General features: G+C 39.1%; 1 protein-coding gene across 7 annotated transcripts in view; it reads left to right on the forward strand.

Moving 5' to 3' along the window:
* ReepA (Receptor expression enhancing protein A) overlaps positions 1–27,221 on the forward strand; it is a 49,070-nt gene extending 21,849 nt beyond the window's left edge. For 2 of the 7 annotated variants that reach the window (XM_076208671.1, XM_076208672.1), the window contains 3 exons: positions 20,286–20,379; positions 20,747–20,935; positions 22,869–27,221. In XM_076208671.1, the coding sequence (XP_076064786.1) occupies positions 20,286–20,379; positions 20,747–20,935; positions 22,869–23,183 (598 nt within the window). In that variant the 3' untranslated portion in view covers positions 23,184–27,221. Of the gene's footprint in view, positions 1–14,203; positions 14,637–20,285; positions 20,380–20,746; positions 20,936–22,868 lie in introns of those variants that run through there. The other 5 variants (XM_076208675.1, XM_076208676.1, XM_076208674.1 and 2 more) reach the window with 4 other exon arrangements.
* Positions 27,222–27,270: the final 49 nt, after the last annotated feature.

The following is a 27,270-nucleotide window of genomic DNA, read 5'->3' on the forward strand; positions in this document are numbered from 1 at the left end:
TACACACAGACACATGTTTAAACACACAAGTAAACGCAAATTCACAAACACAACTAGGTAAATACACACACATGCACATACACATATAAAACTAGTAATGATAAATGGATAATTATAGCCAGAACCCCATGAACTCTTTTTCTGTTTACTACAATTTGATAAAGGTAAATAAATGTAATAGATTCTTCATCAATTTAAAATGGTACTATGAGACCTACCTGACTTGACACCTTAGAATCTTTAGCTCAATTAATACATGCACTCGTACATGCTGATACACATTCACATGCACACATATGCAGGATAGAATTGTTAATAAATGCACACACACACACACACACACACACACACATGCTCACACACACACATGCTCACACAAATTGGATGAAACAACAGTGTGTGCAAACACCATACAAGAATCTAAGAACAAAATAGGTGTTGAGAGATACAGAGCCAGGTCACTATGAGCATAGCTCCCCTTCCCATATAATACAGCTAGATAAATACAGGTAAATACACACACACACACAAAGATTATGAAGTGGAAGGACAAAGTAGTTGTGGAAGGAGACACAAATGCAAAAATAGATAACTTGGGAGATGGAGTAGAATGTGAAATTAGAGTAGACACTAAACATTAACAGAGTGGTTGCTACAGTTGTGTATGAACTGCTGAAAGTGTTTAACTCTTGTCTGCAGTAAATGCCTTCAGATTTTGTTCTGGCTAATACCAAGTGATATGTGTGTGTCTCTCTCTCTCTCTCTCTCTCTCTCTCTCTCTCTCTCTCTCTCTCTCTCTCTCCCCCTCCCCCTTCCCACCCTCTACTGAGGATAGCATCCTATAATGAATGGATTAATACTATGTCAATCAACCCTAATAATTATGTGTTACAGATTTTTTCATGGCTAATGCTAGGCTACTTCATTCAGCTGTGGGCAGCACCACTTAAGGTGTTGTTACTTTGAAAGGACAGGGATGACACTTCATTCACAAGGAACTAAAATGAGAGGGAAACAATGGGTGGGAGTGGGTGCATGCCTTGGCTGACTGCCTTGCTTATAAAGGGGAGAGGCCATTGGTATATATAGATAGATAAGTTGATTTTGAAAAGAAGTTAGTGCTCAGATATGTTGATGAAGGTTATAGGAAATGATGTACAGGATTGGGGTAACAATTATTGCTTAAAGTGGACCTAAAAAGAAGAATTAAGGGGATGAAATTGGAAGTGAAAACCTGGGAAATATGGTCATTTTGATAGTAATAAGAGTAATGTAAAAAAAAAATGGATGGAGAGAATGGGGAAGGTTCTATACCAATTGGAATTGATAATGCGATAGGCTTTGGAGATCAGTGAGATCAGAGCCAAAGAGATAATACTCATTGATATCCACCCTGCAGGACCTTCACTTGCAGATACCCATCATTGGTCCTTGTGAAAAGGGTTTTTGCCTGGTGGGGAAAATTTAGAAAGGATGTGGAGAATGCAGTGCATGTCTTAGAAATATGAGAACTCTGGAGAATACTTGTGAGGTGCTAAACAAAGGATGAAGGAAAATAATGAAGGATCCTAAAAGGTTGCAAAAGGAAGTGTTACAAAAAATAAGAAAGATAATGTGTTTTTCCAGTTTATGAAAGGAAAGGAGACAGGAGTGAATGCAAGAAATACAAAGGAGTGTATTAAGCACTGCAGGAACTCTCCTCAGAAGAGTATTTATAGAAGGAATTGGACAGGATGATATATATAATATATATATATTATATATATATATATATATAAATGATGGTGGAGAGAGATGAGGAAATAGTAAGAGAATTTAATGCTGACATTTCAACTTCACATTGTCTTTATCAAAGCTTTGATAAATGTGTGTGTGTATATATATATATAAATACATATATATATATATGTGTATATATATATGTATATATATAAATATATATATATATGATATATATATATGTATCTATATATATATATATATATATATATATACATACATACATATACCAAGGCTTTTTCCCCCTTACAAGGGAGGTAGCATACATACATACATATACCAAGGCTTTTTCCCCCTTCCAAGGGAGGTAGCCAAAAAGGGAAAGGCATAAAAACACTCCCACCCATTTCATCCCCAAATACACTCCACACCCCTCCCACCCTTCCTCTCATCTGAGCACCTCCTGGATGACGGGTCATCCCTGCACCCTGCCCACCGCCCTGGGTCAGAAGCAGTGTCGCAAGACACAGTACATCCACAGCAAGGCCGCTTCATTTAATCGGCGACCCCCCCTCTCCGTCCCCCTTTGCATATAAGGAGAGGACAGGGAGAAATCCCTTCGGGCTGCGTCAAAATTTACTCACACATACTACCCCACCCCCCCACCCATTCCTCCTCATGCAGTCACAACATCATCCATATACAACCATTCTCCACTCACCTCTGTCTTCCGTCCTCTCCCTTCCTTCCTCAACAGACATTCCCCTCTTCCCCAAAGCCCCCTTCACCCCATCCATCCACCTCATCCTAGGACGTCCCCTCATGTTCACTCCCTCCACATCTGCCTTCCATACCTCTTTTACTAGTCTTTCTTCACTCATTCTTTCCATGTGTCCAAACCATCCTAATATTCTTTCATCAACCCTCTCTCCCAAATCCTTTTTCACCCCTGTTCTCCTCCTCACCTCCTCATTTCTCACTCTATCTAGCCTAGTAACCCCCGCCATACTTCTCAGACACCTCATCTCAAACACATTCAAACTCCTTCTCTCTTCTTCTCTTATGTTCCACGTTTCTGCCCCATACAGTGCTGTTGGCACAATCACTCCTTCATACAGTCTCCTCTTCGCATCCATTCCCAAATGTCTATTTCTCATTACACTCTTTAAACCACCAAGGCATTTACTCGCTTCTCTCAATCTACATTCTACCTCCACCTTCACTCCACCTTTTCCTGCTACACTTGCACCCAAGTATCTAAAACTATCCACTTCCTCCAGTCGCTCTCCCTTAATGTTCACTTCCAGTCTACTGCCACTTTCACCCCTTGTACATCTCATCACCTTACTTTTACCCACATTTATCTTTAGCTTTCTTCTATCACATACTCTCCCAAACTCTGCCACCAGCTTCCTCAATCCCTCCTCTGACCCTGCTCGACAAAATTCGCGCCTGCTTAGGCCAGACCGGGCGCAAACTATGGCGAAAAAATGATGGTCATTTTGATGGTGAAACAAAGATGTCAGAACTCGCGCCTGCCTGTATGACGTCACTGCATCCAAGGACGATGCGACCAGGGAAGCTGGAGCGCGTCAGTTGCCTCAGGGCATTCGTGGAGGTAGGGTGTGTGTGGCGTTGTGCTCGTGAGGGGGCCAAGTTTTGTGTCGCATTTTTTTACCTTTTTTCCCTTTTCAGTGTAAATATGGCTCCGACCAACCATTTAAGCAATGAACAGATTGCACAGGTGCTGGTATTGAAAGATGCAGGCCATGGAACGAAAGAAATAAGTGACTTGATGAACATAAACCCTTCCACAGTGCGCAGGTGGATAAGGCGTCGACGCCAAGAAAACAGTGGTGCAGACCCAGTGCCTAGAAAACACACTGGCAGGCCTAGGAAAACTTCCCATAGGGCCATTAGTAGCCCTTCACCATAGGGCCATTAGTAGCCCTATGGGAAGTTTTCCTAGGTCTGCCAGTGTGTTTTCTAGGCACTGGGTCTGCACCACTGTTTTCTTGGCGTCGACGCCTTATCCACCTGCGCACTGTGGAAGGGTTATGTTCATCAAGTCACTTATTTCTTTCGTTCCATGGCCTGCATCTTTCAATACCAGCACCTATGCAATCTGTTCATTGCTTAAATGGTTGGTCAGAGCCATATTTACACTGAAAAGGGAAAAAAGGTAAAAAAAAATGCGACACAAAACTTGGCCTCCTCACGAGCACAACGCCACACACACCCTACCTCCACGAATGCCCTGAGGAAACTGACGTGCTCCAGCTTCCCTGGTCGCATCGTCCTTGGATGCAGTGACGTCATACAGGCAGGCGCGAGTTCTGACATCTTTGTTTCACCATCAAAATGACCATCATTTTTTCGCCATAGTTTGCGCCCGGTCTGGCCTAAGCAGGCGCGAATTTTGTCGAGCACTGTATATATATATTGTATGTGTATGAACATATACTAATGACTTCTTTCCCTTTTGCAAGGAAGGCAGCCAAAAAACAAAAGCATAAAATCCACTCCCACCCAATCCATCCCCACACTCCATTCCCACTCACCCCGTTTCTCTCTCTCTCCCATCTTGGCTCCATCTAGATGACTGGTCATCCCAGCTTCTCACCCACTGCCCTGGGTCAGAAGCAATGCAGCAAGACACAGCACATGCACAGCAAGGCTACTATTAGTCAATAACCCCCCTCTCTGCCCCCCCCCATGCAGAAAAAGAGAAGACAGGGAAAATTCCCTTTGGGCTGCATCAAAAATATCATTCAAACATACTCTCTCCCCACCCATCCCCCACCCACTCCCTTCCATGCAGAACCATTCTCCACACACCTCCATCCTCTGTCCTCTCCCCTCCCTCCCAATGCCCCTCCTACCCCATCCATTCAACTCATCCTCAGTCACCCCCTCGTGTTCACTACTTCCACCTCTGCCTGCGACACCTGTTTTACTAATCTTTCTTCACTCATTCTTTACACATGTCCAAACCATCGCAATATCCTTTCATCAACCCCATCTTCAAACTCCCTTTCCACCCCTACTCTCCTCACATCCTCGCATCTCACTCCATCCAGCCTAGTAACCCCTACCAAACTTCTCAGAGATTTCATCTCAAACACATCTAAACTTTTACTCTCTACCTCTCTTAAATCCCAAGTCTCTACTCTATACAGTTTCGTATCATCTATACACAGCCATCTCCGCTCACCCTTATCTCCTACTTTCTCCCTTCCTTGCTCCCTTCCTTGTTCAACACCCATTTCACCCCTTCTATCCATCTCATCCTTGGTTGTTCCCTCAAGTTTACTCCCCCACTTCTGCCTTCCACACCTCTTTTATTTGTGACACTGCTTCTGAACCAGGGCAGTGGGTGAGATGCAGGGATGACCCATCATCCAGGAGGTGCCAAGATAAAAGGGTGGAGGGGAGTGGAGTGTGATAGGGATAGAATGGATGGGAGGGTATGCCTTTGTTTTTTGGCTACCTCCCTTATAAGGGGGAAAAAGCCTTTGGTGTGTGTGTGTGTGTGTGTTTCTCTCCTATAGTTCCCTGGGGGTTCTTCGTAGTCAAATAAAATTACTTGGTTTTAGCCAGAATAGTTATTACAAGGCATTTGTCTGTCTCCAACATTTTTACAATTTCCAGATGTATCTCTTTCCTCTCCAAGCTTCTTGAATACATGCTTGGTTCCCTTGTCACTTTTTTTCATCCACATTCTTCTGTTTCTAGTTCTACATGTTTCTCACCTCTCAGTATGTGTGTGTATGTTTATGTTTACCTAGTTGTAACTCATGGAACATCAGTCTCCACTGTCAAACTTTGCTTTAAATTTATGTTGTTGGTGCGAGTTATATTGTCATCCAACTTATTTCACAGTTCACCATCTATGTGGAAAGATATACCTCCTAATAGCTTTTAAGTAATTTTACTTGTTCAATTTTTCACTGATCTCTTGTTGATCAAGGAAAATCTTTCTATTTTTCTGTACCTTTATCAGATTAGATATCATTATGGTGTTACTTTTGCTGCATCAAAATATCATTTACACATAACCACTCCCAGGAGGGGGCAACTGATGATGAAAGGGATGGAGGGTAAAAGGGGCATTGAGAAAGAGGGGGATGTCTATTGAAGTAGTAAGGGAGAAGACAGAAGATAGGAGTGAGAGGAGTATAGTTGTATATGAATGATGCTGTGATGCATGGAAGGGAGTGGGTGGGGGATGAGGGGGTTAGGAAGTGGTTATGTCACAGCTCATAGTGATTTCTCCCTGTCTTCTCTTTTTGAATGAGGGGACAGAGAGGGTGGTGTAACCAATTAAATGAAGCAGCCTTGCTGTGGATGTGCTGTGTTTTGCTTCATTGCTTCTGACCCAGGGCAATGAGTGAGATGCAGCATGATCTGTCATCTAGGAGAAGCCAAGAAAAGAGGAAGGGTGGTGAATGGGAATGGAGTGGGTGGAGATGAAATGGGTGGGAGTGGAATTATGCATTTTGACTTTGGCTACCTTCCCTGTAAGGGGGAAAAAGCCCTTTGGTTGGTGACCACACCACTCCTGCATAGTCTGGGAAGAATCAGACTTTAAATTATTTTTATTATTTGTCATCTGTCATGAAATACTACTCACATATTCATCAACAACTTCCAAATCTCTTGTTATTCGCTATGCAATTTTCCTGTCTTTTTTTTTTATATCTCCAATATCTTTTACCCTCTAGTTATCATATATCCTATATACTAAAGACTTCTTCCCTCGTATAAGGGGCCAAGTCATAAGGCACACCCACTCCCACCCATTCTACTCCCATCCACCACACATTCCTCCCTTTCATCTTAGCCCCTTGTGGATGAAGGGTCATCCCTGTATCCTGTCCACTGCCCTTGGTCAGAAGCAATGCAGCAAGACACAGTACATCCACAGCAAGGCCATTTCACTTAATTGGTCACCCCTTCGTCCCTCTCTGTCCCCTCATGCAGAAAATGAAGACTGGGAGAAATCCCTTTGGGCTGTGTTAAAATTTCATTCACACAAAGCCACTCTCCTCCTCATCCCCTGCTCCCTCCCTTGCATCACAGTATCATCTATACACAGCTATCCTCCACTCACCCTTATCTCCTGCCCTCTCCCTTCCTTGCTCAACAGACATTTCCCTCTTGCTCAAAGCCCCTTTCACCCCATCCATCCCATCATCTCATCTTTGGTCTTCCCCTCAAGTTCACTCCAACCACCTCTACCTTTCACACCACTTCTACTAATCTTTCTTCTCTCATTCATCCCATGTGTCCAGACCATCCCAATAATTTTTCATCAACCCTTTCTGCCATCTCCTGTTCCACCCCTGCTCTCCTCCTCACCCCCTCGTGTCTCACTATCCAACCTTGAAACCTCTACCATATTTCTCAGACATTTCATCTCAAACACATTTAAACTTTTCCTCTGCCCCTCTTAAATTCAAAGTCTCCAACCCTTACAGTCCCCTCATTGCATCCATTCCCAGATGCCTATTTCTCATGACACTTTTTAACCCTCCAAGGCGTTTACTTGCTTCTCTTAATCTACAGTATACCTCCACCTCACTCCTAGTTATTATATGTATTGTAAAACTAATGAGTAGTTCCCACTTGGACTATATTATCTCATTCTCCAATTATATACCATACCTACATTTGAATTCATGTATGATTTCAGCTTGACTTGTATCACCACCTTCAATGCTATTCCAAGAGTCTTATGCATATATGGAAAACTACTTCTTCACAACCTTTAGACACTTTATCTTCTTCAGTTTGTTCTCATTCCCTTGTGTGTATGTGTGTGTTTCTGTCTTCAATTTATTCTTATGCCTTCATGTGTGTCTATGTGTGCATGTTTGTGTGTCTGTGCCAGTTTTTTTTTTACATATACAGTACACTTTTAGTCCTAAAGTTTTGCACAGGTAATTCATATAATACTTGTAGGTTTACACTTCCATCATAGTCACACCTGTTACTTCAGGTGGAGTTGTCAGATTAGGATGCATATACTAGTGAACAGGAGAGTCATGGTCAAAACAAAATATTACTGAATGATTGGATCTTTATTGCATAAGAAATCTTATTGTTATGGCCATGGTGTATTTTATTCTTTTCACTGAATTTTTACATTGCCATTCTTTTGGTTTTCTTGCTTTAGTTTTTATTAGTTTATTTCTTTATTTTATTTTATTCGTTTATTTGTTTATTGTTTATTATTCAATTTTTTCCTGAATGCAATTTTGTCATGTAATGGATTTTCTTGGCACATTGTTTTAGTGCTGTATGTCAGCATCCGTATTGTTGCTTATTGTGCTTGACATCCAGTTGCATCAAATAGATATTGAATTTTATTGCTTTATAGTTATCCACATTTCAAGGTCACCTATTGTCAAGTTGTTATTAGGCCTAATAGGGTAATTTGATGCAAAAAAGTAATCACTTCAATTAAAATTATATGTATATTTCCTCAAAGTAGTACTTTGGAGAAAGACAGACATGAAGCCACTCCCAGATAATCTTTGATTGGTTAATATTTTTTTATGGTGTGCATGAATTTAATTTTTGCCATTTAAACATTTTCTTGAATTACCTGTTGTTTAGCAGACAAAACAGCATTTCAAAATAGAAAACAGCATGGTTTATGTGCTTCCGTTATTTTTATGTTTTTAGTGGGTTTTAGTTGATTTTTCATAAATTTTTGGTTATTCAGGTTGGTTTAGGACATGTGGAATAAGATGGTTATTTTAATTCTCAGTTGCAGTTCTTCTGGAACTTTGGGGAACGGGAATTTGCTTCTTTTTATTGCTTGGGATTGGCTTGTCATGAACTGCCATATGTTAAAATGTTTGGGTACACAAATATCCTTTATGCAATAGGTGCTGATTATTGTCTTGCATTGTTATGAATAAGCAACATTTCAAGCTTAAGCTGTTGGTATTGGCAAGTGGGAACTTGTTTAGGATCATTGGTGTGTATAGTGAATGTTTGCTTACTATTTATGACATTAGCCTGTGAAGTTAAAGCATGTATAATGGAATATGCTGGTAAATAAAAAAGGTGAAGGTGGAAAACTGTGGAAATGGACTGAGTGCTAATTTCAGGATTTTTTAAATACAATAGGAGACATGGGCAACAGAGGATATTTTTAAATGCGTAATAATGTTTCGACACCTGCAATCACCAATGAAGTTGTGATAGAATTGTTATGAAGTAATTATGTTACTGCAATATAAAATTAATAGTTTAGTCTGCTGCCTTGGTTCTCCCAACCAGGAGGGCCAACAATGGCCACCAGCATGTGGTGGTCACCTTCAAAACCCATAAACACCTAGTTAGGATTGATGGAGTGAATGGTGTGTGTAGATGTGTGTGCATAATATACATATGTATAGGAGGGACAGCAAATTGGTAGTGGGTGGGTGTATGCCTTGGTTGGGCAAACCCCCCTTGTAAGGGGAAAAGGCCCTTTTGGTATCAACCACAATTGGAGTGTTGTGCACAAAGAACACCTAGTTTAGCTCGTGTATCCCTCCACCCTCATGCAGCAATTCCAAACCTCTGTTTAGCTCTATTCCATTTACCTTTCTTACTCCTCCATTCATGTATATATTTGTTGTACAATTATGATGACATACAACCCTGATGCAGACCTACATTTATGTCGCACCATTCGCTCTCTCCTATTCTAACCCTCACACACACCCTTCTACTCGTGTAAAAACTTTTGATGACTTAATAGACTTTCCCAAGTCTTGTACATCTGCAATACACTTTGCACTTCACAATCAGCCCTGTCATATGCTTTGTCTAAGTTCATGAAAATTAAATAGATAAACAAATAAAGATATGGAAAATCAATAAATAAATCATTACCTTAATAAATAAATCATTACCTTTTGGTTAAAACTTTTTGCACATGTTTTCCTAGATACATAATGGGGCATTGATTACATAAATTTTATGCAGTCAATACAATGGGGATTTTACTAGCAATCCAAAAGGCCAGTGATGCAGCATTGAATCCTGTCAAAAAGAAAAATGGCTGATCAATTTTAACTTCACCTTTTTCCTCATTCTGTCACTCTTTGAAATCTTTCTTTTACTATCTCTGACCCCACTTTGTCATTGCACTATACTTCACAAGGACAGAAGCATTGGTTATTTCCAAAATACACACATGCACACACACACACACACACACACACAAAATTGGGCCCTTGGAAAGAGGGAGAGCATTCAAAAATGTTAGAAGATATAAGGCATTCATTAAAAGAGATGCTGAAGGATGGAGGTAACCTGGTACATATGGGAGATTTTAATTGCAAGGAAATCTGTTGGGAAGAGATGACAGTGAAAGGCAGAGAGGATCTATGGGGAAGTGTAATACTTGACATGACTATAGAATATACAGTGACACAATGGGTAAAAGAAAATACCAGATAGAGAAGTAATGAAGAACTGTTGGGACTGGATTTGATATTTACAACAGAACCTGAAATTGTGGATAAAATTGAATACAAGACATCAATAGTAAAGAGTGACCACATACTAATAGAGGTTGAACTAAAGGAGGTAATATATATGGTGAGAAATGCAGAAAAGGAAGACTGGTGTACAACAAAACTGACTTTGGGAAACATAAGTTCTTATCAAATTTGGAAAATTTCTACAGTGAAGAGACACAAGTGTAAGAGAAATTGATGATTTTGGTGGAAATTTCTAATGAAGGAGTAGATAAATGTGTACCAAGACAGAAACAGGAAAAGGTGTATACTAAATGCTGGTTCTACAGAAGATGCAGTATGGCAAAAGACAAGAGATAAAGCTTGGAAAAGATGGAAAAAAAGAATTGAAAGTGGCAAATATATATCAACCAAAGAAATGAATATGTAAAAGTTCGCAAAGAGGAAAAAGGAAACTACGAAAAAGACATAATAGAAAAATATGAAAATCAACCCAAACTATTCTATAGATATGTGAATGGTAAACTTAAAAATAAACAGGAAATGGTGAAACTACACCACAGAAATATAGAATATACAGAAGAATTAGAAATGGCTGAAGTTATGAACAATCACTTAGTCTGTTTTCACTAGAGGAAAAGTACATCATTGGGACGAAGGAAGTGAAGTGTGATCCTATGAGAGAAATAACAATAACACAAAAATAAATAATGGATCAATTAACGAACCTTGATGTCAGGAAATCACATAGCCTAGACAGAATTGCAAATTAGATACTAAAAGAATGTGAAGAACTAATGAACAAAATATATAACATAATAAGTTGCTCACTCAAAGAAGGAAAAATACCAAAGGACTGGAAAAATGGCAATATGGTACCAGTAAAAGAGGAAATAAAAAAGAACCAACAAATTACTGACCAATCTCCCTTACAAGCACTGTAGCTAAAATTTGTGAAACATTTTCAAGAATAGATGGATAAAACACCTGGGAGAAAACAATATAATAAACCCGTGACAATTTGGATTCACACAGGGAAGATCGTGTACCACAAACTTAATCTGTTTCTACTCAAGACTAATAGATATAATAAAAGAAAGAGATAGGCTGATTGTGCTTTCCTAGACTTACAAAAAGCTTTCAGTAAAGTACTACACAAAAAATCATTTAAAAGAATGGAAAACCTAGGAGGGATACATGGAAAATTACTAAACTGGATGGAGGATTTCTTGCATGGCAGAAAAATTATAGTAGTGCTCACAGAAAAAGAGTTCAGCTTGGGAGGTGATTAGTGGAGTTCCACAGGGATCAGTATTGGCTCCAATAATGCTTGCTATTTACGTGAATGAAATGGATGATGTGGAATGTTACACAAGCTTCTTTGCAGATGATGCTAGATTGCTGAGGAAAGTGAATACTGAAACGGATTATGAATCACTACAGAGAAATCTGAACAAGGTTTAGAAATGGAGTTAGAAGTGGGAAGTAGACTTCAACATAAGAAATGTAGCATAATGGAGTTTGGAAAGAGTAAAAAAAAAAAAGAGAGAGAGAGAATATCAGGATAGTATAAAATCGGAACAAAGTAAAGAAAGTGGTATCAATCTGGGAATAATTATCACAAATGACATGTCTCATGATAAACAGATAAACAAAATTGTCAAAGAATCTAACAACTTGCCAAGATTAATAAAGTTGGCTTTTATCTATTTAGATGAAGAAATGGTTAAAAAAAAATGTAGTCACCCTAATAAGGCCTAGACTTGAGTATGCTGCAACACTGTGGTCACCCAGTACCAAAAAAAAAAACATATAAGAAAAATTGAAAGAATCCAGAGAGCAACCACGAAAATGGCCCCAACACTTTCAAACCTGTCATATGAAGAGAGACTGTCTAAATTGAAATTACTGACTTTGAAACAAAGAAGAGAAAGAGGTGATCTGCTGACTATCTACAGAATCGTGAAAGGGACAGAAGTCCTTGATAGAGAGGACTCACTAAATTGGGATAAATACAAGGGGACATGAAAAGAAACTCAAAAAAGACAGTTATAGAAGAGACCTAGAAAAAAGAAAAGAAAAAAATATCCACACAGAGTGGTGAATATCTAGAACAAACTGGACAAAGAAAATAGTGTGTGCAAAAACTATACATGAAGTTAAGAGCAAATTAGACATTGAGATACAAAGACAGGACACCACAAGCATAGGTCCCCTTCCTGTAAGATACAACTGGGTAAATACACACACACACACACACACACACACACACACACACACACACACAGGACTTACTAAATTGGGATAAGAGAAATACAAGGGGACATGAAAAGAAACTCAAAAAGGACAACTGTAGAAGAGACCTGAAAAAAAAAAAAACAGTTTTCCACACAGAGCAGTGGATGTTTGGAAGAAACTGGATGAAACAATAGTGTGTGCAAAAACTATACATGAATTTAAGAGCAAACTAGACACTGCAAGATACAAAGATGGGACATCACGAGCATAGCTCCCCATCCCATAAGATACAATTAGGTAAATACACACACATACACATGTACATATATGCACATATCAATACATACATAACAAAGGTCCACTTCACACATGTATTCATATATTCTAGGAACCATTGTGAGGTACTTCCAAATAGTTGTCCAGCTAGACACATCAGAGAAAATGGTCTCCCTACCATTCATCTGCAAAACCCATTAACACCTTCATGTTTGATACTCGTCTCTGGAGTGGGCAAAGAAGATAAAAATGTATACATTTTGAGCACAAACACAAAGTACACACTGTATTGGTTTACTTTTTATGTGTGTGTGTGTGTGTTCTTGGTTTAGTATGCCTTTGTCCACCAAAGCTCCATTTTGTTTTTGGTATAGTCTCAAGTAGTACTTCCACCAAATGTTTGAGGTTGTAAATGGATTATTTTGTCATCCATAAGCCACCTACTACACATCAGTTGAACTCTATTACAAAAGAGACAAATTGTGGTTTTTCCCCTATATGGTCAGTTTCTGCTCCATTCTGTCCAGTCTGAGTGGAGTTATAAATGTTCCTACTCAGCACAAAAGTGAAGAATTATCACAGAGAGACACACCCACTCCCTCCAAGAGCTCACTGATTGTATTAGAGTGGGCAAATGATGGGAATAGGGATGCACTAAACACCTATGCATTTATTGATGCTTACCATTTTTTACTGCCTAGCAGTGCAAACGTAAAGTACACACATGTACTTTGCATTCAAAATTTGCACATGTCCATTACAGCCATTTTATGTATATATGTGTGTTTTGTGTTTTTGTGTCTCTGAAGGTTTGTATTCATGTATACCAGAAGACCTTGTCCTTCTTGTAAGAGGGTGGCTAGTCAAAGCAAACACCACCCAACACCCATATCACACCCATCCAAAGGCCCATTTGTTGACCTTCCCATCTTAGCTCCTTGTGGATGAAGAGTCATCACTGTCCTCCACCACACTTATTCAAGTCAGAGGCAATGCAGGAAGACACAGCACCTCCACAACAGGCCTAAGAGCTGGAGTTAGTTTACCCCAATTGCATCATTTGTAACCACAGAAACAATATATTGTGTTTAGTTGAGACATGTAGAACTCATGAATACATTAGTTTTATTTGGTGTTAAAGTATGTATTTTGCATGTGTTTATTGTCACCCTTTAGATTGAATTGTGTTTTCTAAGACTGCAAGAAGTACACACATTAGAATTTGTGACATAGGCACAATGCTTGATGTTGGTGCACATGTTTTGATTTTGCATGAGTAATTTTCTTGTTATTTCAAGTAAAGCTATGTAGTTATGTAGCATCATTTTCAAAATATTTATTTACTTTGGACAATATCTTGCTTGATGTTTGAAGTTTCTTTTCTTTGTTATTTTAGCTTCTTTTTACTTTGCCTCAGAGCCTGTTTTGTCTAGTCCTTGGTTGGTAGATTGAGCATGTGGGAGTATGGCACACTGTCTGTATTTCAGTCGTGTTCTGTCCTCGGAAGACCTGACTTCGGGCTACTCTAGTGGAGACCCTGACTTGGGGGAAGCTCTTAGCTGCAAGGGCCCAGCTTATGATGATGTGGACCTTGAAACCAACGCATCCACTGCCACCACCTCTACCACCAACACCAGCATCCACAATGAACCTTCATACACTACTCAACGCTCCTCCCGTGTTAGACGAACTCAAAGTCTGAAAGTTTCTGGTCCAGAAAGGAACACACTCCCTAGATCACGACGTACAGTAGCTGAAAAGAAGGTAGTAGAGGAACGGCATTCTGTGGCTGGCACTGGTGGTGGCGGTGGAGGTGGATGGGAAGGAGGCAGGTCAGGTGAAGGGTGGCCCTCTTCTTACAGTAGTACAAGTGCAGCACACCAGGGGGCCAGCAGCTTCAAGCGTTCACGCCCAGGAGAGGTGAGTGAAGTATTTTTTTTTTTTTTTTTTTTTTTTTTTTTTTTTTTTTCACAGTTGAACAATATATATATATTTTTTTGTGTGTAAGCATCACAAGTAATTCTTATTCTATGAAAGTTTCATGTTGCTAGACTATTGTCTTACAATAATCTAAATATACATATAGAAAATAACTTCAGTAATACTTTAAAAAAAATTTGAATGATAGTCAAGTATCCAATTATACACATTTGTTTTAATAGTTGGAGAGAACTAGTTGCATGCATACACACACATTCACATTCACACATGCACACACACACACACATTACATGTGCACACACACACACACACACACACACACACACACATATATATATATATAGTATGATAGTTGGAGAATAAAATTATATAGCCCAAGTATGATAATTGAATAACAAGTAATAGATGTAGTAATAATGATAACCCTTCATCCACGAGAAGCTAAGATGAGAGGGAGGAAAGGGTGGTGAATGGGAGTGGAAAGGTTTGGAGTGGGTATGTGCCTTTTGTGTTGACTACCTCCCTTGGTATATAGATAGATGATAATTGAAGGGTAAGGGACAAGACTCCTTTAATGTTGCTCCTTTTCTGCATAATACAGTTAGGCATGCATGCACACACATACTTATGTTTAGGACACTAAAGGGAATAGATAGAACTGACAAGAGATCTCATGGTCTGGGACTAGAGAGGCAATAGGTCATGGGAACAAGTTAAAAAACATATGTAAATGATGTCAACAAGTACATCTTTCCAAATAGTTAGTCTTGGAATATCTTTAGAACTATATATTGGCCAAGCTGAATCCAGAAATTATTTCAGAGCTAGGTAAGGTAGTCAGAGAATCAGATAAAGGTTGTCATGAGTAGCCTCCAATCCTCTCCCATGTATTACAGTTAGGTAAACACACACATGCACATGTGTACACACACATACACATACACGTACACAGAGAAATTTAAGGCGAGGTATGATAAAATTGGAGAGTCGTAAACAAGACCCAATGAACCTAGCTCCTTTCCTGTGTACTACAATTAGGTAAATGCACGAGTACATCCACACATGTTTACGCTCAACGGGAACTGAGACACATTATTATGTAGTAGATGTATTATTCTGTCCATGTGCAAGTGTAGCATTTCCTTTGGTAACATGTTTTAATGTGGGTGTATTTTTGATTGGTACTTTTGCTTGGGCAGAAAAATATCAAATCCATTGGTTAATAATTGTGTGCTCAGAAGGATATATTAAAGAATTGTTTGTTCTACTTAATTCTATGGTCATGATTGAAATAACAAAAGGGAGGTTAGGCAGAATTATTAATGTTGAAAGTTTGAGAAACAGGTAAGTTTGAAATAGTTAAAAAAAAAAGTGAAAAGAATTAAATTTTTATAAACCGTCAATGGGAAAAAAAAAAATGGAGTATAGAGACCATTGTATATACCATTGGCATTTTTAACCTGTGAGGGGGGATAGCTAAGTGAAAGCATGTCTTCACTCTTCACGGTAGAAAAACACAGAGAGGAAAATCTCCAGTCCCTTCACTTCACCTTATTAGTTGCCTTTTATGACACACCTGGGAATATAGTGACAGCATTCATATGTACCCCCTCCACCAGCACCAGCACAACAACCACAATCACTACAGGAGTATAAGGAAAGAAGAAGAGGTGTTGGTCTAGTGAGTGGTACAGGAGAGACAAATGATAATGAAATTCAAAAAGTAGCTCAACATTTTTCCATGGTGATATGTGTCCAACCATAGAAGAATGCTGTCTGACTCAGGCCCACAGGGGATGTCACTAAAATATAGACTTCTATGTACTGTGTGATGTATTTTAATCATGTTAAATTGTTTAGTAATTTTGATATTTGATCGCCTTGCATGTTTTTTCTTCTTTTTTTCACCATTTTGGCTAAATGGTTGTTGATGTCGAGGTTTTTAGTGACAAACCCCAAGGGATAGTTCAAAGACACCCTTTATGTATCTACTTTCCTCAGCTTTTTCTTCAGATTTTCTTGCTGCATTGCCTTCAATCCAGGCAATGTGGCAAGGAACAGAGATCATTCTTCATCCAATGTGGTGCAGAGATGAGAGAGGCATTAATATAGTGTGTGTGTGTGCTTGCTGTAACAGGTAGGGAAGAGGTAGTAAAGTAAAGGTAACATTTACTATTCATAGGGGTCAAGGGAATGAGATTGCCACAAATAGCAAATTTCTGCAAGAATCTGCCAGACCATCCAGCATCAGGGTATAGTTTTTAGCTACCTTGAATCCTGATACTCTTCATTGAAAGAAAGGTTCTATCAGGCATCTTCTTCAGGTATAGGCCTGGTTCATCAACATTAAACACCAGCTCAGGTCTATACTGCTTCTTGTTAATGAAGGAACCTTGCTGGTTGAATGGGCTAGGATGTTGATACTTGCAACAATGGATGAGGGGATGGCAGTTCAAACCCTGCCACCAGTAAAGTTGAACTAAGGGCATGGTTCATTAAATTCCTTGTTACAAAGTCCTCTGTGAGGGGCACCATCCTAGCTTCCTGATAGGGGGGGAGTTTGTGACATTATACCTTGTATCATTTACATATAGTAGAATCACAGTAAACCACTCAGTAATGTCACACCAGTAGACATGTAGCTTTTGCATTGCTTCTCTTGTGTGATATGTAATATTCAAAGGAACTTGATGTCTACATGTGCTACATGAATTTGGCATATGCCCCAGTGGCTGAGCTAGAAGTGCCTGCTGCTGAACCATGGTCACTATCAGGGGTTGTTGGACTAGCGAGTTTAATACTTTGCATCTTCTGACCTCTTAGTCATCCTCTGGGCACCTGATTGGGACCAGATAGTGTTTTGACTCTGCCATCTCCCTTATAAGGGGGAAAAGGCTTTTGATGTGTGTGTGACTCACCATGGTCTTTGATCATGTGTTGGACTTAGGATCACCAGCTGTTACCCTCCTGGGTGAGAGCTTAGAACTTGTATGTGACCAATCTATGGGTAATGCTGTACCTTACACACACACACACCCAACTCCCTGCCCATGAGAGTTGGAGTAATGGCTCACAGCACAGCAATACTGAAATTATTTCAGCCCTGAGCGGGATTCGAACTCAGAACACTGGAGCAGCAGTTGTGAACGCTACCAATGTGCCTGTGCATGGATGTGTGTATGTTTGTGTTTTTTTTTTGTTTGTTTGTTTACCTAATTATAGTATACAGTAAAGAAGCAATGTTCATAGGGTCCTGTCTCACTCTCCAATTATCATAGTTTCAAATTTATATACGGTTTCAACTTGGTTTGTATCTCCTTATTCTCCAGTTATCATATTTAGATTTAAATTGATGCATTGCCCCAGCTTGGGCTTTTTAAGCTGTTCCAAGTATTTGTGCATCTATATGGAAAAGTATTTCTTCACTTTCTTTAGACATTTTCTTTTTTAGTTTGTCCTTACGATCTCTTAAAGCCCTCCCATCCCTAATCAAGATCTCTTCTATCAATGCAGTCTGTTCCCTTTAGTAACCTGAACACAGTAATCAATCCACCTCTTTCCCTTCGATCTTTGAGTGTTGGCAGACTCTTGTTGTATGGTGTAGTTGCCAGGCTGGAATCGGTTTGATTGCTGCCATTTGTATTCCTTCAGTCATACTTTTACCTTTCATTCTATGGGGACTATACCACTGACATGTGTCTCAATCTTAGATAGATTAGGGTTTCTGTGAGTTTTTCCATCATATCTCTATTCATACCATGAACAACCAACTAAATGCTCTGCACCATTCCACGAGTCTCACCCATGTTCTTATAGATATGTCTCTCAGGTGACAGGTTCTTTGATCGTTACTCTCAGGTCATTATCTTCTTTTGCTTTTGTAATGGAGTTTCATCCCAAGGAGTAGTTTAAAGACAGCCCTCTTGACCTGTTGCCCCCCTCCCCCCTTTTATTATTATTATTATTATTATTATTGTTGTTGTTGAAAATAATTTTACATTCTTGGTTCCATGCAAGTATGGTGTTTAGATATTTTTGCAACAGCTGACAACCCTGGTTTTTCACTCTTCCTATGATCTTTGTATCATCTGCAACTATTTTAGTATAGATTGTTTTTTTGATCATGTCATTTATATAGATAAGAAACATGTAGGTGCCAGAATTGAACCTTATGGAACTGGTGCTCACTGGTTTCCTTACTGACATCTTATCCTTTAGTACTGTCCTCATGCACTTGCTCTTCAGAAAATTTTTCATTCATCTGAGAAGCCTCTTAGTATTCAGTGTGCTCCAGTTTTCAGACAAGAGACTGTGAAATAATTTATCAAAAGGCTTCTCTATGTTGAGGTACACACAGTCCACCCAACCCTCCCTATCTTGCAGTATATCAGTTATTGTACAAGCTAATAGGTTCAACACACATGAACTTCTAGATCTAAAGCCATACTGCAAGTCTTAATGTTCATCTCTTCAGGATCTCTGACCCATTGATCATTGATGAGCCTTTCATGTAATTTCACTGTTGTGTTGGTCATTGATACTGCCCCATATTTGAGTGGTGTCTCCTTACTTTCTCTTTTGTGAATTGGTGCCATGTTAGCCCTTTTCCATTTCTGTGGTACTGTCGTTTCTTTTAAGGAACACAATAAGATTATGAATCTTATCTGCCATTTGTTCTCTCCATTCTTTATATACCCAGTTTGAGATCCCATCAGATCCTGAAGCTCATCTCAGATCCAGTGTTCCCAAAAGACTAATGGTTTCCTTCACTTCTATGTTTATATTTTCTAAGCCCAAATTATAGCTCACCTCATCTTCCTGTAAAAAATCTATCTCTTTTTTTGAAGACGTATTGGGAACTTTCATTATTTCTGCCAGAGCTGAAGTCTCCTCAAAACCCACACCACTTACTATTATCTTGGTGATTTCATTCCTGTCTCAACCCTTGATAAACCTGTAAAACAGTATTGGTTCATCTTTGTATTTATCTACAATACTCCTTTCAGATTTCTTTCCTTCTCCCAGAGAATTTTTGTGTAGTCATTTCTAGCTCATTTGTAAGCTTCCTTTGTTCTATTGGTTCCTCATTTTCTCCATTTTTCTAGACCCATGTACCTGGATAATGTGGCTGTCTGACTTATTTGATTGAACCTGTCTGGTTTCCACTTCTTTCTTCCATTGATCTTCAGAATATGTTTTTCTTAGCCTTAAATTTTCCATAATCACCTTGATCATGTCTATTGTCCATAACCAATTCACTATTTCAGTCGTCAGTAACCATTGTTTTGAATAGTTTGAGGTTTTATTTACCTTTCAATTTATTTGTATGTTCCATATTGATTTCTACAATTTTGATTTTAAATACACTACTTGACCTATATCAGTATTCCATATTTCTTTCAACCTCAGTACTTCAACTATGCATATGTGTGTGGGTGTGTGTACAAACACAGGTGGAGGTGTAATAGATATTTAGATTGTTTTATCAGGTGTAGAATGATTCAAGTTATTTCTGTAATTTATAACATGCATTCCAAATGTCTTCCAGTGGCTTGAATATAAAGTTGGAGCATTGTAAGTAAAGTGAATGTAGATTTGTTTTGTCAACTCGAGTGATTGTTTTTTCAGGTCTCAGCCTACGCTACACTTCCAAGAACCACCAGCAAAAGGGCAGCCGCGAAAAAAAGGCAAGTCTGAAAGCAGACCACGTCCAAAGTCTATGGTAAGCGAGACGAAAATTTTATTTTATTTCTTGGAAAAGAATGTTACTTTGAATATATTTTACAACTTGTATATATAAATACAGTCATCCTTCGTTAACCAAGGTTTCAATTCCCATGGTTTCACTTCTACATTTATTGTTGTCAACTGCAAATTCAAATCACCTGCTGCTCACCATATCACATACAAGCACACACTTGCCCAGCACACAAATAGTGTTCCCATGCTCCACTGCCGCACCCGCAATCTCGTGTCACTATCTTCAGTCACATGGTAAACTTGCTCATGTCAGCATTATCCCTGCTGTCCCACACATCTTCACAATTGTATTGTATGAATATAAGCTTTTCTTCACCATGGCTCCTAAGAGTCCTGCAAAGAAACTGGGTGGAGACACTCCAAAACGTGCAAGGAAAGTGATGACTCTGGAGGAGAAGGTTAAGATACTAAACAAATTACGGGAAGGCATGTCTTTTGCTGCTGCAGGGCGAATGTTCCACGTGAATGAGAGTTTTGTACGGACAATCAAGAGGATGGAGAAGGAAATTCTAGCAGCAGTAAGTACCAGTGCTTCAAGGACTACTAAGCATGCCAGCACAATCAGGGAGAAGGCAATTGTTAAGATAAAAAATGAGCATGTTGCCTATTTTCTGGATGCACAGTCCAAAGGCCTGGACAACAACTGAATTATTCCTCCTCCGGTTCCACCAATGATTCTTGCCCAAGGTTGGGCACTACCTTCAATGGAAAGAAATTTAATTCATGGTCCTATTGATCCTAGATAATGCCCCAGGTCATCCACGGTCATTGGATGTACTACACAAATACATGCAGGTGTTTTTCCCTGAACCTAACACCACAGAACACATTCGGCCAATGGACCAGGGGATTATAAAGGCTTTTAAGGCTAACTATAGTAAATGTGTTATGGCCAAACTACATTCAGCCTTGGACAGTGACCCAGGCCTTGAATTGATGAATTATTAGAAGACATTCAATATAGACTACTGTATGTACATGCAGTTTTTCTTTACGTAAACAAGGTTTTGATTGCTCGGGTTTTCTTAGGGGGGGGGCACTGATTTTTCACAAGTTTTCTTTATCCACGGATGTCTATTACCTAACCTTCATGGATAACAAGGGATGACTGTATACTAATCCAGGGGACCCAATGATAGGCACCTGCATGTGGTGGTCCTGCAAAATGGACAGTGAAGTTACCCATTTTCAAAATCTCTCAACCCCCTCACCCCCATCATGGGGTGCAGTTCTGAGAGGCTGACAGGCAGTCTCCAGACTAGGCTGAGGATTTCTCCATCATCTTCAACTGTTTCTCGCACTTTTTCACACATGATAACCAGTGACTGCTCCCTTTTCCCCACCACTTTCAGCCTTTGACATAGAAACATTCCCTTACTAATACAACTGACAACAGTCCAAAGTTTCTTCCCAGAGAAATCTGTGGGAGTGCCTGAGGAATCCTCGGTTGTCAGCTGTTTATGTGTGGAAAGGGTGTTGATCTTTCAGGGCTGCACCTCTTGATGGGGGGTGAGGGGGGTAATTTGTTCTGAAAATGGGCAGATCTTCTGTTTGTTTTCCAGGACCACCACAAGCAGGTACCCATTAATCATTGGTCCCAATTAGTATGAAGAAAGTGAGAAATATGGAGGTGAGGCAGAGAGCAGGGGGAGAAAGAGAGTTGGCAGATAGAGTAGATCAGAGAGTGCTGAGATGGTTTGGGCATATGGAAAGAACGAGTGAAAGCTAGTCAAGAAAAATATGGAAAACAGAAGTACATAGTGTGAAATTAAGGGGAAGACAAAGAATGAGGTGGATGGATAAGGTGAAATGGGCATTGGATACAAGAGGAATGTTGAACAGAGAAGACAGAGGGCAAAGTTGGGAGTAAATGAAGAGTGGGCATAAATGGATGAGATGCTGCTGCCTAAAAAGATGTTCTTCTCTGCTCCATAAATTTCTTGAGTGAACAAGAGAGAAGTTGCCATATAATGAAGCAGTAGGGATAAACGAGTTCCAGCTGTCAGGCCCTGCTGTGTAAGAACTGTGTCTTACTGCACTGCCTTTGATTTGGGCAGTATGGCAGGGGATAAGGATGATCCTTCATCCATGAGGTGCTAAGATGAGAAGGACAACAAATGAGTTTTCAATGGGTGTAGGGTGGGTGTATACTTTGAGTTAGCCACCCCTTTCTTTAGGGTGAAAAGGCCTATTGGTATATGTATATTATGTAAATAAGATTGTGTGGGTAGCAGCTAGAATAAAGGCATAAATCTTTAGCCATGAAAGGGTAAAAGGAAATCACATCTAAGAAATGTTGAAGTCCAACTCAGCCAAGTTATGTTGCATCTCAAATATAATAGAGCCGATTAACCAGGAATCACCAAATATTTTAACCTCCTATTGATAATTATGGAGCAGTTATGGAATTTTTTTGCACTAATTTTTTTTTTCCCTTCCTATCTTTTATAGATAAATGCAGGTGATGTTGCACGAGGTGCTGAGTGGGCACGAATGCAACGAGGTGGCTCCACACTTTCCCTCACAAGCGAAGTTGCAGAGTTTTCTGACTCGGGCATTCAGCCAGGCAACCTCTCTTCCTCCTCCCATTCATCCTTGACTTCCACAGGACAGCATGGAGTACGACCCAAAGTTAGGACTGGGTCAACACGAAGGACAAGGATTACTTCCCAAGGTCGTGGGGGGTCTTCATCTCAGTCGAGATCAGCGTCACGAAGTTCTGTGCCCAAAACAAAATCTTTTGAGATTGCTTCTGACACAGAGTAATGGAAGATATAGGACCTATAGTGGGAAAAATATATATATATATTTTTTCTTTCTTTTTTCTTCTCCTTGTTTTTCTTCACCCATCCCACAGAATTTTTCATAATTTTCTAAAAGCTGGAGAGCGAACATTCCTGAAGTTTTGACAGTATTCCAAAAAGAAAAAGTAAAGGATGCAATACATATGGGGATCAGTTTTAGGTAGACAGTGTGTCATTATGGATAGCATGGCAACTATCAAGAAGAAGTTGCACAAGATAGTAGCACAATGCTTCTTCATTGGTAGTGTTGGTGATAATGACATTCCTTGTAGCAGAACTGAGAAAATGGATGAGACTTAGGTCTTCCTGAGAATCTCATGCACATAATTTCTTCAGTGTTTCACCTTAGTCTTGTTCTTCAAGGCATTGCTCACCATCTCCGATAGGTTTAATTTATGATTTTAGTTTTTTAAGTATTTTTGAGGATATGATAAAGTTGGTCTGACCAATGTAAATCTTTGTTTGTCACCATAAATTAAAGCTTTTTAATCTTTTTTAGGCCCCATAATTATGTTTTTCATTTTTAGTGGTAGTTTTGGCAAAGTATCACACAAGTATGGTATTGTGGTTGGCATGTTGAAGTTTACCCCTTAAACATCCTTGCGTGAAGTAAGAAGTGGGCATCATTTAATGGTGTTGCTATCATAGGACATGTTTAGTCATGTTTGTATAATTATTTAGTTACGCTGGTACTGCTAGACATCGTTTGCTGATGATTGTAGGCCTTGTTTAAGGTACTTGATTCTACTCATTGTTCTTTAATACCTTCATAAATCACACTAGTAAACATTTTTTGATAGAAGTGTATATTAACATCATTTGTTGACATAAGCATTGGTATAGTCAATGAAAGTTGTTAATGCAGATGAGTCAATAGTGTTGGTACTAGGAAGCATGATTATGTGATGTTCTTGATAGTACATTCATTTGATGAGGACTAACAATGCTTTTACAGAAACATTTCAATTCTGAAGTGCTAGGTAAAATCATCTCTGATTGTAATTTCAGGAAAGCCAATTTATGTATAATCTTACAAATACTGATGTAAATGGGAGCAAATACTCTTCATTGATGTTGAAAAAACATCCCTTAGTGATATGCATTTCAGAAAATACCACATAGTCCTCTTGATACTAGGAAACACCATTCTTTTGGTATAAGGAAACACCATTATGTTGGAAATAGGAAACATTGTTCATTTCTTACCTCTTATAAGGGGGAAAAGGCCATAAGTATATACTGTACGTAGCTGTTTTAAGCCGTTTCAGTGCTAGGAAACTTTGAAGAAATAATGTTGCCAGTGACAAATCTAGTTAAGCTAAGAGTGGATGGTCATACCACTTAGCCTTTGAGGAGAATGATGTCACAAAATAACTCAGCATATATTTGCAGGTTTTTATTTTTTCCATTAAATTGTTCACAAGCTCGATCTCTAAGTTTTGTAAGGACTTTTTTCTATCACTGTATTGCTATGTTATAATGATCATTACCTTATAATTGTATCTCATGATGATACGGATGGTACCCATATACTCTCATTAATGGTACCCTCATGCTCTTATTGTAGGATGGCCTGGTGCTTGTTCATTTGAAGTTTCACATTAAGTCTGTTCTGTGATTTAAGTTGGAATGTGATACAAGGTGTAAAGTTTGTATTTTATGTGCTGCCATAAGCTTGGTAAGCTCTTGTCAACTGTTGTAAATCAGATGTTTATACTTGACAATACAGTGGTTATATACATATTCCTCTGTAAATATGAGTATTAGGGTTCCCCGTATCCTGTCACAGCATTAAATAAGTAACTAGCTATATGTGTGCAAGTGTGTGTGACATAATTTATTTTCTGTTTCATTTTTTTATTTTTTTCTCTTCAGCTCATGGCTTCCCTATATTGTTAGGGTAGTCTTTTCTTAACCTAGGGGAAGAGGGAGAATGGGCTATTTCCTAAACATGAATGATATAGTTTGCAAATTGTTCATACCAGCCCAGACTTGTTGACAGCATCAGAAGCAAGAATCTGAATCAGTCACATTTGGGAGATTACAAGTGTGATGTAGCATACAACAGAGACTTACAGGTCATGTACCCTGTCATGCACAAGAAATTGAGAAGCAAATTATGCATGGTTTGCTTGTAGTTGTTCTCCACCTTCTAATGTGATCAGGTTGTGTCCACCATAGCAAGGAGTGAATGAATGTCAGGCACATCATTAATAATTGAAAGCCTTTAATAAACTTGACTGGAGCAAGTTCCATCAGTTTCTGGTTTGATGCTAGGCCCCAGACGTTGCTTGCTTCGCTGGACAGCCACATCTGCCCTCTCCCCACCCTCTGGAGCCTATCCTCAGTAGTCTTGAGTTAACCAGCTCAAAATATCTGATAAAATTATCACTCTGGCTTCAGAGTTGACAGCCTACCTAGGCCACAAGGATTTACAGTAAAGAGTACATGCGTGTGATATGGATATTTTTACTTATAGCACTTTTCCCCATGGGTAACCAGCCTTCTCATCACAAGTAGGTAAACCAGTTCCTATAGGGGGAAATGTTGGATGTTGAAGGTGCAAGGTAGTTGAGAGGGGCCAGTGGAGGAGGGAAGGTATTTTTTCTTCTTTTTCTTCTTTTACATGATACATGGGAGCATGGTGGCCATCTGGAGACGAGATGCTCAGTGAAGGACAGTTTGAAGTCCTGCTTGAGCTAATGCATGAAGGGTATATGGTCTCCAGTCATTGAATTCTGACAAAGGTGTCATTGCCTAACCACCTTGCTGAGTTGGTGAAAGCTGAAGAGTTTGGGAGAGCATTGTGTGTATGTGTGTTTGTATGTATATGTGTGTGTATGTATATATATATATATACACATTATATATATATACATACATATATATATATATAATGTGTGTGTGTACAAGGAAATTAGTCCTTCCCTCTTCCACTTTAATTTTGGTTTTGGAGTCTAGGGTAACCTACCATTTGGATTGGCAACCCAATTGGTAAAAACACTGTACTACAAGTGAATAACAGTGTTTCCAAGTGGGTTGGTGTGTGTGTGTGTTATATGTGTGAAAGTGCATATGTTTGAGAGTATACATGCATGCACTAAAGGATGTTATGTCTCGAGATACTGTTTCAAGGAATAACTTTTGAATACTCAAAGAAGAAGTTACTAATGTTTCACTGGCCCCCATCCCTTGTGCTGCGGAGCTTCTTAGATGTTTCTGGAAGGAGTGCTGCAATTAAGACACAGCTGATCTTAATAGGGACATGTTTACATGTAGGCAATATTCTGTGGTTTTAAGTCAGGATTATTAATGCCACATTGATAACAGGTATCACTAACAAGTTTACCTAATCCTTGCTGGCATACGTAGCTACACATTCATTGGTACATGACTTTGTATATACACTCACATTTTAGAGTATGTACCCCACTGCTCCATAATTATTACCCTGTAATCCCGCAGCTCTGCTCACTTAGGCTTTTGCAACAAAATGCTTGTGGTTCTCCTCCAGTCTTGTATATGATTTGTTTATTCAGAGGTCTGAGTGACCATATGTACTTAAGTTGCAGTCATTAAAAATAAAATAAAGCTTAATGGAGAATCAAGCGAGAAATAGAGTTAGACTCTACCTTGGATGAGCAGAAGGAAAAAAACTGGGGCTTTGAATCAAGAAGTGACATAAACACAGATTTTATGTCACTAACATTACTGAAGGTGTGATAAAGACACAAGTAATGCTGATATGAGAAATGGATCAAATTTGACCGAGGCCAGGACATACATTAATAAAGCACTGCACTAACCAACTGTCTTTCCATGGCTTACTATAATTTACATAAACAGAGAGGAGTTGTGCCATCATTTTGAGTTCTTCATGTTGAAACGTGATTTTTTTAACATATAGCTACATTTATACTGTACTGTGTAGTAGTATGCTCATTATCGTTACTATGTTACATGTGTATTGTTTTTATGTGAATAAAGTCAGCCATATCCAGCTTTATTTTGATTTGAATTCAAGTTAATACATATCAGTGTATGTGTGC

Source organism: Oratosquilla oratoria, chromosome 25 (genome assembly GCF_046742065.1).
Source record: "Oratosquilla oratoria isolate Oo_2021 chromosome 25, ASM4674206v1, whole genome shotgun sequence".
In the NCBI taxonomy this organism is placed as follows: Eukaryota; Metazoa; Arthropoda; class Malacostraca; order Stomatopoda; family Squillidae; genus Oratosquilla; species Oratosquilla oratoria.